Below are 13,491 nucleotides of genomic sequence, written 5' to 3'. Positions count from 1 at the left end.
CAGCCCTCTGACATTCTCTTAGGAGGCAAAGTGATTTTAGGTGGAGCCCTGGGTGTGCTTCTGCTTGTGCGTGCAAGTGCAGCGTGCATGCCTGTGTAACAGTGTGGGTATGTGCCCGTGCCTGCAGGTGTGTGTTCGTGCACCTGTGTGTGCGTGCTCTCAGCTGGGTCCTCCCGTATGGTTCACACTGGTGTGAAGTCAGACGGTGTTTCTGTGTACTCTGTTTTGCTGTAGACAGCTACTTGTGGATGGACATGATGGTTCAAGGAATTCATTTATTTCTGAGAAGCTTCAGTAAATGTCATCTTTCTAAACTGAGCCCTAATTTTTTTTTTTAATGTCAGGGTTCATTTAAAGAAAGGCTGTGGGAAATTCTTAAAAATGAAGTATCAAGCTAGGCATGATTGTGCCTGCCTGTAATTCCAGTGACTCAGGGGACTGAGGCAGGAGGATCACAAGTTCAAGACGAGCCTCAGCAACCTAGTGAGACTCTGATTCAAAATACAGTAAAAAAAAGAGGGGGTACTGGCTGGGGGTGAAGCTCAGGGGCAGAAATCCTTGGATTCAATCCCTGATACCAAAAAAAATCAACCTTGTAATGAACTTAGAGTTGGATTTTTATACGTTGTGTTTCCTTAAAAGTGGCCAAGAATGTCCCTTAAGAGTTTTCCCAGGAACTCTCTTAGGAAGACTAAGGGACTTGCACAGGGTTTCTCCCATGTGTTGAGAACAAAGGTCTGGAGTGAGAGCTGATTCTGCCACAGGTCAATGGTCTGACGTGGGGAAGCTGCATAACCTCTCTTAGTCTCAGTTTCTTTATCTGTAAAATGGGTACAAAACACCCACTTTAATGATTTCTTGTGAAGTCTTTGTGCATATTAAATGCTTCTTAATAATAGCTTATAGTATATGCTCAGTAAGTCAAAATTCCTAATAGTAATAACTGACTATTATTTCCTGTTAGTATAGGAACTAAAGCTGCTTCCAGAGGCAAACTTAGGGTTGGAGCTTTGTGTCTGCCGTGTTCCTGCAGTGGCAAACAACACAGTCTTCAGTTGTTAGAAAAAGGTAGTCTTTAAAAATACTTCTGATGTTTCCATGGATTTTTGAAAATTGCCCAATTTCTTGATTCCAGAGGTTGTCTGCAATTGCCAATGCATTATTCTAAATGAATTAGAAAATGACACGTGCTTAAAAAACATGTACGTGCATACTAGGTACTTGGCTTGAGAACATCATAACATAAGCAATTCCCAAATGGTGGATCAGCTCTTTGGGTGGGGAAACCATGGTGCATCTTGGAGTGCAGCCCCTTGTTCTCTTTGGGTCAGGAGATCAGTGGGCAAAGCTGTCTGGAGGTGGGGTAGTCTAGCCCTGGATGACTGGCCCGAGGGTCACAGGGTGGAGCATGTGCTGGAGCACTGTGTTCCGAGCCTTCACAGGTATTGGGCCAGGAGCTTTCCTCCACCCCCCCGCCCCCTGCAGGTGGGGCAGAAGAGGCCCAGCAGGGAGGGATCTAGCTGGTAAGGGGCAAATAAAGTCAAGGCAGAGAGTTTTAAAATAATAGATATAAATGTATGAAATTGATTTCAGAGGAAATAAATTGCAAGGGGAGAAGGGGAAGGGAGAGGATGAGGGTCATGGGGTTCCCAGGGGTGAGCATATTGGGGGGAGAAAGACCAAAGGAATAAAGGAAGGAAGAGGCAGGACCAGGCCAGAAGAGTGTGGAGGAGGAGGAGTTGGGATGCGAAGGGCTCAGGAAGGGACACACGTGCACACACACACATGCGCATGCGTGCACACACTCCAGGCAGGCATCTGGGAGTGGCGAGGCTCCTCACAGCATGCTCAGACCTTTCCAGTTGGCCAGCTCTCAGGCAGCTCCAGGGTAACACCCCAACTCTCTGATGACCTCATGGCTGGACTCATGCGCCCCTTTGTCCTCTGATTCCTAAACATGGCTCTTGGGCCAAATTCACAGAGCTACTTAGAGAGAGGGTGCCCTTGGTGACAAGGGTATAGTGTTGTGCTTGCTGTCTGGGGCACCCTTAGGCTCTGTGCTTTGGACCTGGGCCTTGGCCCACCTCTACGAGGACCTTCTTTCTTTCTTCCAACACAGGAAAGAGGTTATAAGGCCATCCGTGGCTGGGACACAGGGCAGCCTCATTTTAAGGTTGTCTTAGCCCACTGAAGGCTAGAACAAATCTCTGCTGGATCCCCCAGGCTTGATGAGGGCAAAGCTTAGGGCTGTCTTACAGGAAGCCTCCTCCCAAACTCAGGTGTGTGGGGGGATTTGAGCCTCTCTAGCTTCACCTCCAGGTAACACTGGAGGTTTCTAACCAGAATGCTGCCCTCACCTTCTGGCATTTCACCTGGATTGAAACATCAAGATCCTGAGCTTTTAGGAAGAAAAACAAAACCAAAGTCCAAAGCCCTGCGCCAGCCTGCGCCAGCCTGCTGGGGCCTTTCTTTGTTCAGGAGGCTTCGTTACCAAGGCCTCACATCGCAGAGCAGTGCCTAGAGAGGTGGAGCCAGGTGTGAGCCAGGAGGCTGGGATTTAGCAGAGACCCTTGGAGCACCTGCAAGTCAGGTCTCTTGGATGAAGGGTGCAGACTGTGCCTTGGGTTCTAAACGTGCTCTTTGGGATAAGTCACCCGGCTCTTTCTGGTGAACTCCAAGGAAGCATTGAGCTACTTTACTGTTTTCTGAACTTGACTTAGCCTAAATGACACATTCCTAATTTAGACATGGGACAGTGTTGAACACCAGGAAGGGGACATGGATATCTTCCCGCTGGGGCCTCAGAGGATCATCATAGCACCAGTTGCTTTGGCATCCGAGTCTGCAGCCTGGGCTGTCTCCTCCCCCTCCCTCCACCTGTGACAAGGGCGCTTTGCCTCCACCTCTCGAGCAACACCCTTGTGGTCACCTGCAATCTTCACATGGCTCAGTGCCTTCAGCCAACTGAAAAAGTCTTAAGAAATCGATTTCACAAGTGGACTATAATAAAGAAAACCAGAACACGTTAGAAATAAATTAGAAAGGAGGTCAGTATGCCAAGGAAGGGCTGGAATGATCACAGAGAGGCCCGAAAGACCGGCCATGATTCCTTGGCTCTCCTGCCAGGCCCTTGCTAGCCAGTGACTTCTAGACTGAGTCTTGCCATGGACAGTCTGGTAGGGGTAGCTCTGTCTGCTCTCTCTGGTTTATAGAATTTGTGGGGGGAAACTGAAGTGGAGTTGACCAACTGCCAGTGAAGAGTGTTTGGGAACAGAGGAGCGCTCAGGAAGCGCTTCTTAAACGGAAGGAAATGGAATTAACTGCTGCCTTATGTAAACACAGAGCACCTGGGACTTTCTGTCCGCGGACATGGTATCAGCGTTCAGAGAGCTGCATTCTGGGATACAGGTGTGTGCCCGAGCTCTCGGGGAGGGGGGACCTCAGTACATTTTATTATCTTTCCAGGTTGCATTTCTCCATCAATCTGTTCCTCCCATTCCTTCCCTTCTGAGATCCTTGGATTTTTATGACCCACTAGAAGATGCTCCTGGGCCTCTAGGGGGCATGTGCAGCCAAGAGAGAACCCCTGCGAGGTAGAAACAGAGACCTTCTAGAAAGCGCCTACAGGTCCTCTCTGGGTCAGATATAGTTAAATGATTACAGCTGGACCCAAGTAGCCAAGGCTGTGGCACGTGTCATAAGCCATCAAGAGGCCGAGGGTGCTGTGAACAGTTAGCGTGTCGTGGTAAAGACGGCAGGATGGAAGGGGGTCTGGAAAGCACAATTCATTTCAGAGTCCTGTTGACTCCAGGAGAAATCGTGGTATTTTCTTAAGGCCTTGGCTGCTGACTCAGCTGTCTGCTTTCCTCTGGGTTTTTCTTCTTGCCAGTACCCTGGAATTCCTGGCAGAAGGCGAGGACAAGGTAGGAATGGGTCTGAAAGCATCATTTAGGGGCTGTTATCAGAGCAACATGGAGAGCGCTGGACACTGGGCTCTGTATGGCCATGCTAATCTGACAGCCACCGGAATTCAGTGTCTCTGGGGAATGTGGAAACACACACACACACACACACACACACGCTTCAATTTCAAGATTAGGTCCCCGGCTCTCTGCATGCTGTGTGTGGATAAAGGCCCTCATTCTAAAGTCTTTCGATTTAGGGTGATTTATCAGGAGAAACGGTATTTTCCATGTTGGGCTAAGAATCCCTTATTGATCATTCCAGCCCTTCAGGAAGACGTTAGTAACCAGCGCTCAAGTGTAGGGCTCAGACTTACCCGGTTTCCTTTGTCCCCGGGTGGTCCATGTAAACCCTGCAATAAATCAGAGAACAAAGACACGTTAATGGGAAAGACATAGGACGTCAGGCAGTCATTCCCTCCAGGCTCAGAAAGAGCTTTATGGACCCCTAACTCAGCAGGGACAGGCTTGGTTGTCCCCATTTTACAGGAGGGGGACTTGACCTAGAGGCAAATGAGTTTTCTTTTCTTTTCTTCTTCTTATTTTATTTTATTTGTACTGGGAATTGAACACGGGGCACCTAGCCACCGAGCCACATCTCCATCCTGCTCTCCATCCTGTATCCTGGCTTATACTCATGTTCATCCAAGATGGCGCACGCGGAGGAGTGGTGGTTCTGAGGCCAAGCAGACAGGCACGCAGTGCTCTTGGTGGAGGGGAATTCCTTGGCTTTCCTGCCAGGCCCTTGCTAGCCAATGACTTCACAGTTTCTCAGACCCTCTTTCAAGGTGCAGTTGCTCCAGGGGAACGAACAGGAGGGGGACTGGCCCAGACAAGCCCACCCAGGCCACATGTGCTCAGTCTTCAAGTGGATGGGAAAAAGCAGAGGTCCAGGCTCTTCAGGGCAGACGCTGGGCCTTTACAACAAGCCAACAGGTGAATGTACTCCGAGTGGATGCTAGGTCCATTCCCTGGGGTCCAGCTGCCCTGAGAAAGCTCTGGGACTCAGAGCACATCTCCTTTCTGTGACACAGAGATCTGGAGTTGATTGTGCCCCTCCCCAAGGGCAGGAACCATGGCACATTCACTTGGGAGGCCCCTCTGTGTCCATGACAGAGACTCAAGTAGAAGGGCTTGGGACATTACTGCATCCCTTGAGATGGGCCAGAGGGCTGAGCACCTGGTCCCCTGCCAGGGACCCAGGAAGTTCTAGCACCTCACAGTGGCCTCTTGGCAGCTCGCTCTGTCATGGGAATGAGACTTCTCCCTCAGCCCGAGATTTGTGCTTCAGGTTCTGGACCCTGTTTTGACCTTGTTGTTGGGTGGCGGGGGACAGGGGCGGGCAGAGAGAAACCTCCGATTCCACTAGACTCACAGGAAGCCCAGCTGCTCCCGTTGGTCCTGTCATCCCTGGGTCTCCTTTGCTGCCCTGAAACGAGAGACAGAATCCATGAACCCTCCCTGATGAGGTACCAGTCTTCCATTAGCAGCTCCTATTCTGGTACAAAGTCTGGGAGCCTCTCCGGCCTCCTCAAAGAACCCTCTGGAAGCAAAGTCTGTGTGAGAGGTGGGGTGTCACTGGTGCAGACTCTGCTCTAGAACCCCCTCACTCTCCCGCCAGCAGTGCCTGTCCCCCAAGGTCCTCTGGAAGGACTGAGCAGTGTCCTGAGGGTACTGGTTGGCCCGAGAGAGAAGCAGGGGGAGGAGAAAGAGGAGCAGGAAGGTGGCCGAGAGAAGGGGAAGGGCAGGCAGCTATGGTTTCTTCCCTGAAACCTCAGCGTCATCTCGTTTCCTTGTGTGGCAGTGATCTCAGAGCAGCCCAGGCCCCTCTGCGGGAGATGCCCACCCTCTGCGTCCCGGAGACAGTCAACAAGGTGGGTGGATGGAGAGAAGGGAGCTGCTGGTGCAGGTGGAGAAGTCCACAGGTGTCCCTGGGGACCAGCCTGCCCTCCAGAGAGCCCCGGTCCTGAGAGTGTGGAAACAGGGGCTTCCCGGTGCAGGAAGACAGGTGGCTGTCCTGCACACTGGCCTCCTCTACCCTCCCCTCTCACCCACTTGGCGTGGGATGGGGCTGGATCTTGGGTGTCACCTTACATTGCCAAGGCCACTCATCTCAGTGACTGTGGGGACCATGCCTGACACGCTGGCCTCCTGACTGCTCAATGTCCTCTGAGGGTCTTTCTAAACACCTGGCGCTCTGTCTATGCCATTTCCCTACCTCATTATGAAATTTAGGCACATGTAGTCATACCCCTCCCCCCGGGGAGCCTTGTCAGACCGAACCATGACAGGTGACAGGTGACTGGAAACCCAAGTGGAGGAAGCTTCTGTCTCATCTCTGTCCACTTGTGGCACTTGAAAGGCTCCCCCTCCCCCAGGCCCACCTGGCTCCCACAGGCTGCTGGACAGTGACCAGCAGGGACAGCTGAAGGCAGGGATGAGGGCTGAATCCCCTGCGGCTGCCGTGGGGACCCCGTTGGGCTTGGGTGCTGAGGCTGAGGAAGGCTGGCCTGCAACACGCCCTCCTGCCCACCGAGCTCTCACCCTCTCGCCCTTTGGTCCAGCTGGGCCTGGAACTCCAATTGGTCCTGGGGTACCCTGAGGGGGTGAAAGAAAGGAGAGTTGAGGGGCTGGCTGCTGGGGAGCCCTGGGAGTCCCGCCCGACAGCTGGAGATGAGCAAGGACCAGGGCCCGGTTTTCAGGGTTGGCGAGGCCAGGCTTGTTCAGGGTGGCCATTCAGTGGGGCCTTGGAGGAAAGAGCGCTGGCCCCTGCCTCAGAGCCAGATTTGGGGGACGAAACCCTTTTATGTCACAGCCAAGCTTGCCAAGGCTGAAAATGGCAGAATGGTTGCTGAGTTTGCTCCCAGAAGCACTTGGGAGGGAAGTGACCCTGTCCCGGGGGCGGGCACCCCTTTGCTGTCGCAGCTTCACATGCAGCAGGAGGGTCTTCATGCCACAGAGACCAAGGCGGATGCACATAGAGAGGCAGGCGTGAGAGGGCCATCCAGCAGACCTGTCCCTGGCCCTGGCTTCTGAGCCCACCCCTGCGTCCTGGGAACAGGCTGGATTGGAGGGGATTAGTTAGTGTGCCTCGGGAGCCTGCTGCACATGGGCCTGCAGAGAGGTGGGCCACGCCCTCTCCTAACTCAGGGCGGGGGGCAGTGGGGGCTGGCGTTGCTTGGAGATGGAGCAGGGCTTCCTGTGGCACCATGAAGTACCTTCCCCTGGTTCCCACCTGCAGCCAGACTGGACCAAGCCTCGAATTCACAGTCTCCTTTCTCTGCCTCACTGTCTCAGGCAAGGGCAGGGGGCTTGGTTGGGCCTGGGGGTGATTTCTGGAGCCCTGAGTGTCCCTGGGAAAGGTGGGGCTCAAGCAAGTGGGAAAATGCTGACTTTCTCCACGTGAGAAAAAGCCACCAGGTCAGCTCAGTGCACAGATTGGCAACTGTGAGGAAGAAGGGGGCCATGGGCATATGCCACTGAGGAACTGCCAAGGTCACAGTCCAGATCAGGGTGACAGAACAGGGCTCCCCAGGCCCTGGGCCAGGCTCCAGTCCTGCTGCAAAGGCCCACAGACTCCCACGCTGTCTGGGTGGCAGTGTTCCCCTCTGTGCACTGAAGAGGGTGTCTGCTCCCAGGCCTGTGTGAAAGCTGGGCCTGACCCTGGGCAGCGCCCACTCAGACACAGCTAGTCATTTGGGCAGGGCTGGATTCTTTTCTCCCCCGAACATTCTCCTTTAAAGTCATGAGAAAAAAATCAAGCCGGGGGTCAAAGAGGACAGAGTACATGTGTTTGTACTGCGTCCACTGCCCAAGACAGAAGGATGAGCCGCTGAGGGGGGGTCATGGCCAACAACGTCAGATCAGCCCTCAGCCCTGACCAGGCACCTGGGACAGGTGGGTGGGAGGGGGCTGTGGTGGAGGAGCGAGGCACAAGGATTCTCGAGAACAGTCACGGCTCTGTTGGTGAATTGGGGCGCTGCCCGCTAATGCCCAGGGGCTCTGAAGATGTGTCATCATGGGCTAGCTGTGTCCATGTCACCTTCTCTCTCTCTCTTTTTAAAAATTTTTTTATTTTTGAGGCGGCTGTCAGGATGTTGCCCAGGGTCGTCTCAAACTCATGGGCCTAAGTGGTCCCTTGCCCCCGCCTGGCGTGCCCCACCACCCGGGCTAACCTCCTCCTCTTTAGGAGGGGGAATAACATTCATTAGTCGAGGCTTTGATGGGGCCGCCTGTGCCCTCCTCCCTCTAAAGGTCCTAGGTCCTCCTGGCACTGCCTGCCAGCCCCCTGGGAAGGTCAGCCTCCCTCTGTCTGTCTGCAAGTTCTCCTCTCTCCTAAGTGCCACTCCACCAGCTCACAAGAAGCTCATCTTCCTGGCGGGACATGGCCGTGTGGCCTTGAAAGCACCCCACCCACAAGGCAGAGCTGGGGCTCAGCGGCTGGAAGGGGCTGGGCACACTCTCGGCTCTGGGATGGCTCCTGAGCAGGAAGCCCAGCCTCCCGGCCCTTGACGGTCACTGACCAACCCCACGAGAGGTACCAGGCATCAGCCAGGAGCACCACAGCTCCGATGACCTCGCAGCATGCTCGGGGAGGGGACCGGAAGGACACTTTGGTTCTTTGGCATAAGCAGAAGTGCTCGTGGTCAGGAGTGAGGTATGCCCATTTTTTGGAATCTTGAGAAATAGAGAGGGGATCGGAGGGTCCCCTCCCTTGTCCTGCCGCGTGATGGTGTTGTCACTGGCAGAGGTGTGGTTAATGTGTCCTTGGGACACTGAGCTGGGACTGGCCTCTGTGCTCCTCCAGCTCCTCACCCTTCCATGCCACCCTCCCCCCCAGTACCAGCTGGTGGCTGCACAGGACTGGGAAGCCCTCACGGGCAGACAGAAGATGGACAGAGCCACAGCATGTAGACGACACAGAGTGACGGGCACATATAGACACGGTCATGTTTGCTGGGGACGGGTCCAAACCCCCAGGGTGCGCTCAGCATTCCTTCAAGGTCCGGGTGGGTGCTGCGGGAGCAGCCTCCCGTGCCCGACACCTGGCAGGTCTGGGGTCCCTGGGTGCAGACTGGGGACAGGGGAGTTCAGACCAAGCCAGCGCCTGTGGCCCAGAGGCCTGGAAAAATGCTTCTGCTTAATGCGGATGGGACCTTCCTACAAGGGACAAGGCACGACTCACGGGGGAAACAAGGCCACAGTGGGACAGACAGAGGGGTCACAGGCTGGGCATGGGGGGGCAGGGTGAGGGGTAACAGAGAAGTGACACTCACCGGTGGCCCAGGCCTGCCGTCCAAACCTGAAGCTCCCTGGACGAAGGGCACAGTTTGACCAAGAGAAGGGGGAGGGCGGAATGTGGGGGGGGGGAGAAAAAGGGGACAACAGGGAGGGAAGAGGTGAGTAGAGCAGTGACTTGGACAGACGTAAATGCTGGCACTTCAACACGACGGGGGACAGGGAGCGGCATTTACATGGAAACCAACAAAAGCATGGAGACACCCAGGCTGTGAGGCTGTGAGCAGTCTGGAGGGACCGAGGCTGACGGCTGCTCGGGTCCACCCTGCGCCCTCGCTCCTTCCAGCCCCTCTCCGGGTCCCTCTCTCAAGGGATTTCAGTGCTCCGGGGAAGGGGCATCAGAAAGGAAATCCTGGGGAGAACCGGAGCCTCATGTTCTTCCTAGGATGGGCTTCACTAGGGGGGAGACAGGCTTACACAGAGGGGGGCCCAGGTGAGGAGTCTTCCCAGCCTCTTTTTACAAATCTATTGAGATCGGACCCCCTTCCCCAACCCCAGGGACCCAGCTCTGAGTTCCAGCACTCAACCACGGAGCCACATCCCCAGCACCCCAACTTTAAAATTTTATTTAGAGACAGGGTCTTGCTGAGTTGCTTAGGGCCTCGCTCAGTTACTGAGGCTAACGTTGAGCTTGCGATCCTCCTGCCTCAGCCTCCTGAGCTACTGGGATTAGAGGCGTGTGCCACCATGCGGGGCTCAGCACATAAACGTGCCCTTGGGACACGGAGCTGCGACTGCTGGCCTCGGTGCTGACTTTTGAAAGCCAGTAGAAGCTGGCCTGGTGGGAGGAGTTGGCCCCGTGATGATAACACTAACGATGCCTGATGTTTTTCTGATACTTAACAGTTCACAAAACCTGACCTAAACTCAACCCATCCTTACGCTCCCAGACAAGCACCCTTTTATAGAAAAAGCTGACTGGATGATGGGCCTAAGTCACATGTCCCTCGTGGCAAAGGGGTGGGCAGATGGGTGCTGCTCAGAGCCGTCTGCTCAGCAGCTGCCTCACTCCTTGCTGACCAAAGATCCGTGGTAGGAAGGAGCTCTTGCTCCAATGCTAGACTCTGAAGCTGTCCCATGATCCATCTAGGAAAATCGGGGGCCATTCTCTCAAGATTCCAAAGTTACAAGCCAGAAAGGAAGGAGGCCACGGTGCGGTTGTTGTTGCCGTACTCTGTTAAGGGCTGAGTTCTTGGAGATTGCTTCCAGAGGGTCTCAATCTCGTTTTTTTTGTTGTTGTTGTTGTCTGGGGGACTGAACTCAATTAATCATTGAGCCACACACTCAGTCTTTTTTATTGTTTTTAAATTTTGAGACAAGGACTTGCTAAGTTGCTTAGGGCCTCTCTAATTTGCTGAGGCTGACCTTGAACTTGCAATCCTCCTGCCTCAGTCTCCCAAGATGCTCCCTCCCAAGGTGTGTGCTACCATGCCTGGCTTCAACCTCAGGACTTTAAAGGTGGAGGGAAACCCGCAGAGAAGGGTGGGCAGCAGGCTGCTTCCTCCCCAGGAAGGGATTCTCCCGGTTGGATAGACCCCACAGGGACTTGGTTCTCAGAGTTAGGATCACATCATTTTGGGACTGACCTTGACTCACAGGCCAGAGCCAGGGTCCTCAACTCCTGCTGCACACAGCATCCTCGGGGGTGAAGTTGCATAATACAGAGGCCCAGGCTCCAGTGTGGCCCAATGTAACCAGTCTCTACAACTAGGCCTGGGTGATGGTATGGTGACTCCAGTGCACCGCTACCATTGAGGACCACTTATGGAGTGCAACAGAGAGGGACTCAACAGGACGCGGCGGGAGAAACAGTCTATGCTATGGCTACAGCCAGGAAACAACTAGAGCTAATAGCCATTTACTGTGTCTATGCAGCATTAACACCACTGTTTTCTGAGGCCTGGAGCAGAGGACACACACACTCAGACCCTCAGGCCTTATGTGGGCCACGGACATACATTGTCTGGGCTGCAGGGTTGCAAATAAATTTGATCTAAAGTTAGAAAATGGGGAGATTTCATACAAAATCCTGGAAGTCCAGCTTCCTTTGAAAAATTGAAAGATCATGAAATGCTCCTTCCTCCAAGGTAACCCACCATCCTCTGAGCTGAGAAGGGGCTGCTCCCCAGGGGAAAGGCGTTTGGGTGTCTGGGGTGCCACAGGTGCCATCATTCCCTACTGACTCCCGGAGCCCATGTGACCTGCCGTCTAGGACTAGGCTTGTTCTACAGCTTTCTTAAGCTGGGCAAGGTATTTCTCTGATCCATGGCTCTACTGAAAGTTAAAGAATTAAACAGAGACTGGGGACTTTGTCCTTCATCTGGCGCTTTCTTTGATTCTGTTACCCGTGCACTCACGGTGCCATTGGCAGGCCAATCTCTGACTAAGTTCTCCAACATTCTCTGGGGAGGTCAGGGCCATGAGGGTGAATGAGGGGAGGCCTGTGGTTGAGGGGAAAGAAGGTGCTTCCATGGGAAATACTTAATCATTCTGGACGCAGTTTGCGACATGGGGAAATGTCTGCTAAAGTCATTAGTTTTCTGTAGCACCTCAAGCAAATCAGCTTCTTCAGTAACCTTACGTTCGTTGCATTTCATGAGGGTGTCATTGCACCTTTCGCTTTGCTGTTGGGTGGCTGAGATTACGGGACCAGAGCTTCAGGCTCTGCCGAGCCAGGGGAAGGGGCTGCCCCGCGCTCTCTGCTCTCCGTGGCTCTCGGGGATGGGACCGGAGGAGTCTGAGTAGCTGAAAGGAGTCCCTTTACAAGGCTGTGGCCTCAGTGGAGAAGCAGCCTCTGCCCCCGCCTGGTTACCCACCTCGTATGAGACCTCAAGTGACCATAAGGGAGATGGAGCACTAAAGTTCCTTCCAGCACTTGCAAAACAAATCCAGAGTGCCCATCTCAGTGGGCTGTGGCGTGATCACCAGGACACACTGAAGGGTAAAAGGCCATCAGGCCACTGGCGTTGGGAGCAAAGGGACTCATCTGGCCCAGCCCCTACTTCTAGAGAAGAGGGTACCTTCTGAGAAGCCCTCATCAGGAACGGGGCCGTGAGCCTGGGGCAGGCTGAGATCAGAGCTCTCTGGAGCCTGGGGAACAAGTGGCCGTACCCTGCTGGGACCAGGACTTTTTACATGCTTTGCTGCTGTGTCTAGTACTTAAGGGGGGAAATCAGGGGTTCTTTGGGGTCCTTCTGGGAAAACGGGTGAGATGGAGAATATCCTCATGGTCTCACTCTTCCCAAACTCTCCAAGCTCGGCTCCCAAGGGAGGCTGTGATGGCCCTGCCTTGGGCACAAGCAGGTCCTGGGGCTGTCCTCAGGCCAGTCTGCCTCTCCCCTGGACTTGCCTTGGGTGGGGCCCTGTCTTATTTAGCTTTCATTTTCCCAGAACACCTGGAGGAGACCCTAGGAAAGGGAATTAGAGCCTGTGGTCTTTCCCTGGTGGGACAGGAAGGCCACTCGGGGCTCTGGAACAAACGCTCAGAACTTGAGACCCTGGAGTTTTCGAGTGGCTACTCCCAGGACCCTGCCCACCTACTCCGGCCCCATAGGGCCACCCGCCTGGGCTCCTCACAGTGGTCTTGCTGGCTCTGAGATACTTACGGGTAGGCCCAGAGGCCCTCGGTCTCCTTTTTCTCCCTGGGCCCCCTTCTCTCCTTTGGCTCCATCTAGTCCTGCCTCTCCCTGGAGGAAGGAGAAAGAGGAGGTCACAGAGGGCACGTCCTGGACAACCCATGCTTGTCTCTTGGGGTCTGGAGGCAGGGGTGGGGTTTGTAGAGGAGGGCGGAGGCGGGGGTGGCTGGGCCACAGGTGGCAGGCCGGAGACTCCAAGGATCCCTGATCTGCCACCCTGTCTCGCCTCAGCTTCCTCTGGTGACACTGAGTTCCCCAAAGGGACAAGGGATGCATGTAGTGGAGGCAACGCACAGGGCAGTTCCAGGTCAGGCGTTGACATAGGTGACCGTTTGCAGGGCAGGAACACTGGGATCCTGCAGGATCTGCTGGCAGATGCCTGGAATATTCTACCACCAGGGCACCAAGGCTCATGAACTAGCTGGGAGAAGAAACGTCCCCAAAGTCCCCTGAAGGATGTCTTGTAGGGAGTAAGGGGCGTTGTCATGCCAGCAGCCTGCGGACCCCCTTATTCATTTGAAATGTTCTGGAGGAGATTGGGAGAGACTGACTAAACTGAGCCCGCGGGCTTGGCCCTGGAGAGGGGCCCACACTTG

At 54.4% G+C, this 13,491-nt stretch overlaps 1 protein-coding gene across 1 annotated transcript in view; it reads right to left on the bottom strand.

The window, feature by feature from the left end:
* Positions 1-13,491, bottom strand: part of Col13a1 (collagen type XIII alpha 1 chain) — a 155,682-nt gene that overhangs the window by 18,450 nt on the left and 123,741 nt on the right. The window contains exons 35-39 of the mRNA XM_077105354.1: positions 12,866-12,946; positions 9,239-9,274; positions 6,507-6,560; positions 5,338-5,391; positions 4,280-4,315 (exon numbers count right to left, since the gene is read on the bottom strand). Of these exons, the coding sequence (XP_076961469.1) occupies positions 4,280-4,315; positions 5,338-5,391; positions 6,507-6,560; positions 9,239-9,274; positions 12,866-12,946 (261 nt within the window). The remainder of the gene's footprint in view (positions 1-4,279; positions 4,316-5,337; positions 5,392-6,506; positions 6,561-9,238; positions 9,275-12,865; positions 12,947-13,491) is intronic.

Source organism: Callospermophilus lateralis, chromosome 15 (assembly GCF_048772815.1).
Source record: "Callospermophilus lateralis isolate mCalLat2 chromosome 15, mCalLat2.hap1, whole genome shotgun sequence".
NCBI lineage: Eukaryota > Metazoa > Chordata > Mammalia > Rodentia > Sciuridae > Callospermophilus > Callospermophilus lateralis.
Note: the sequence above shows the minus strand (reverse complement) of the source record. Positions and strands in the feature narration are given on the sequence as shown.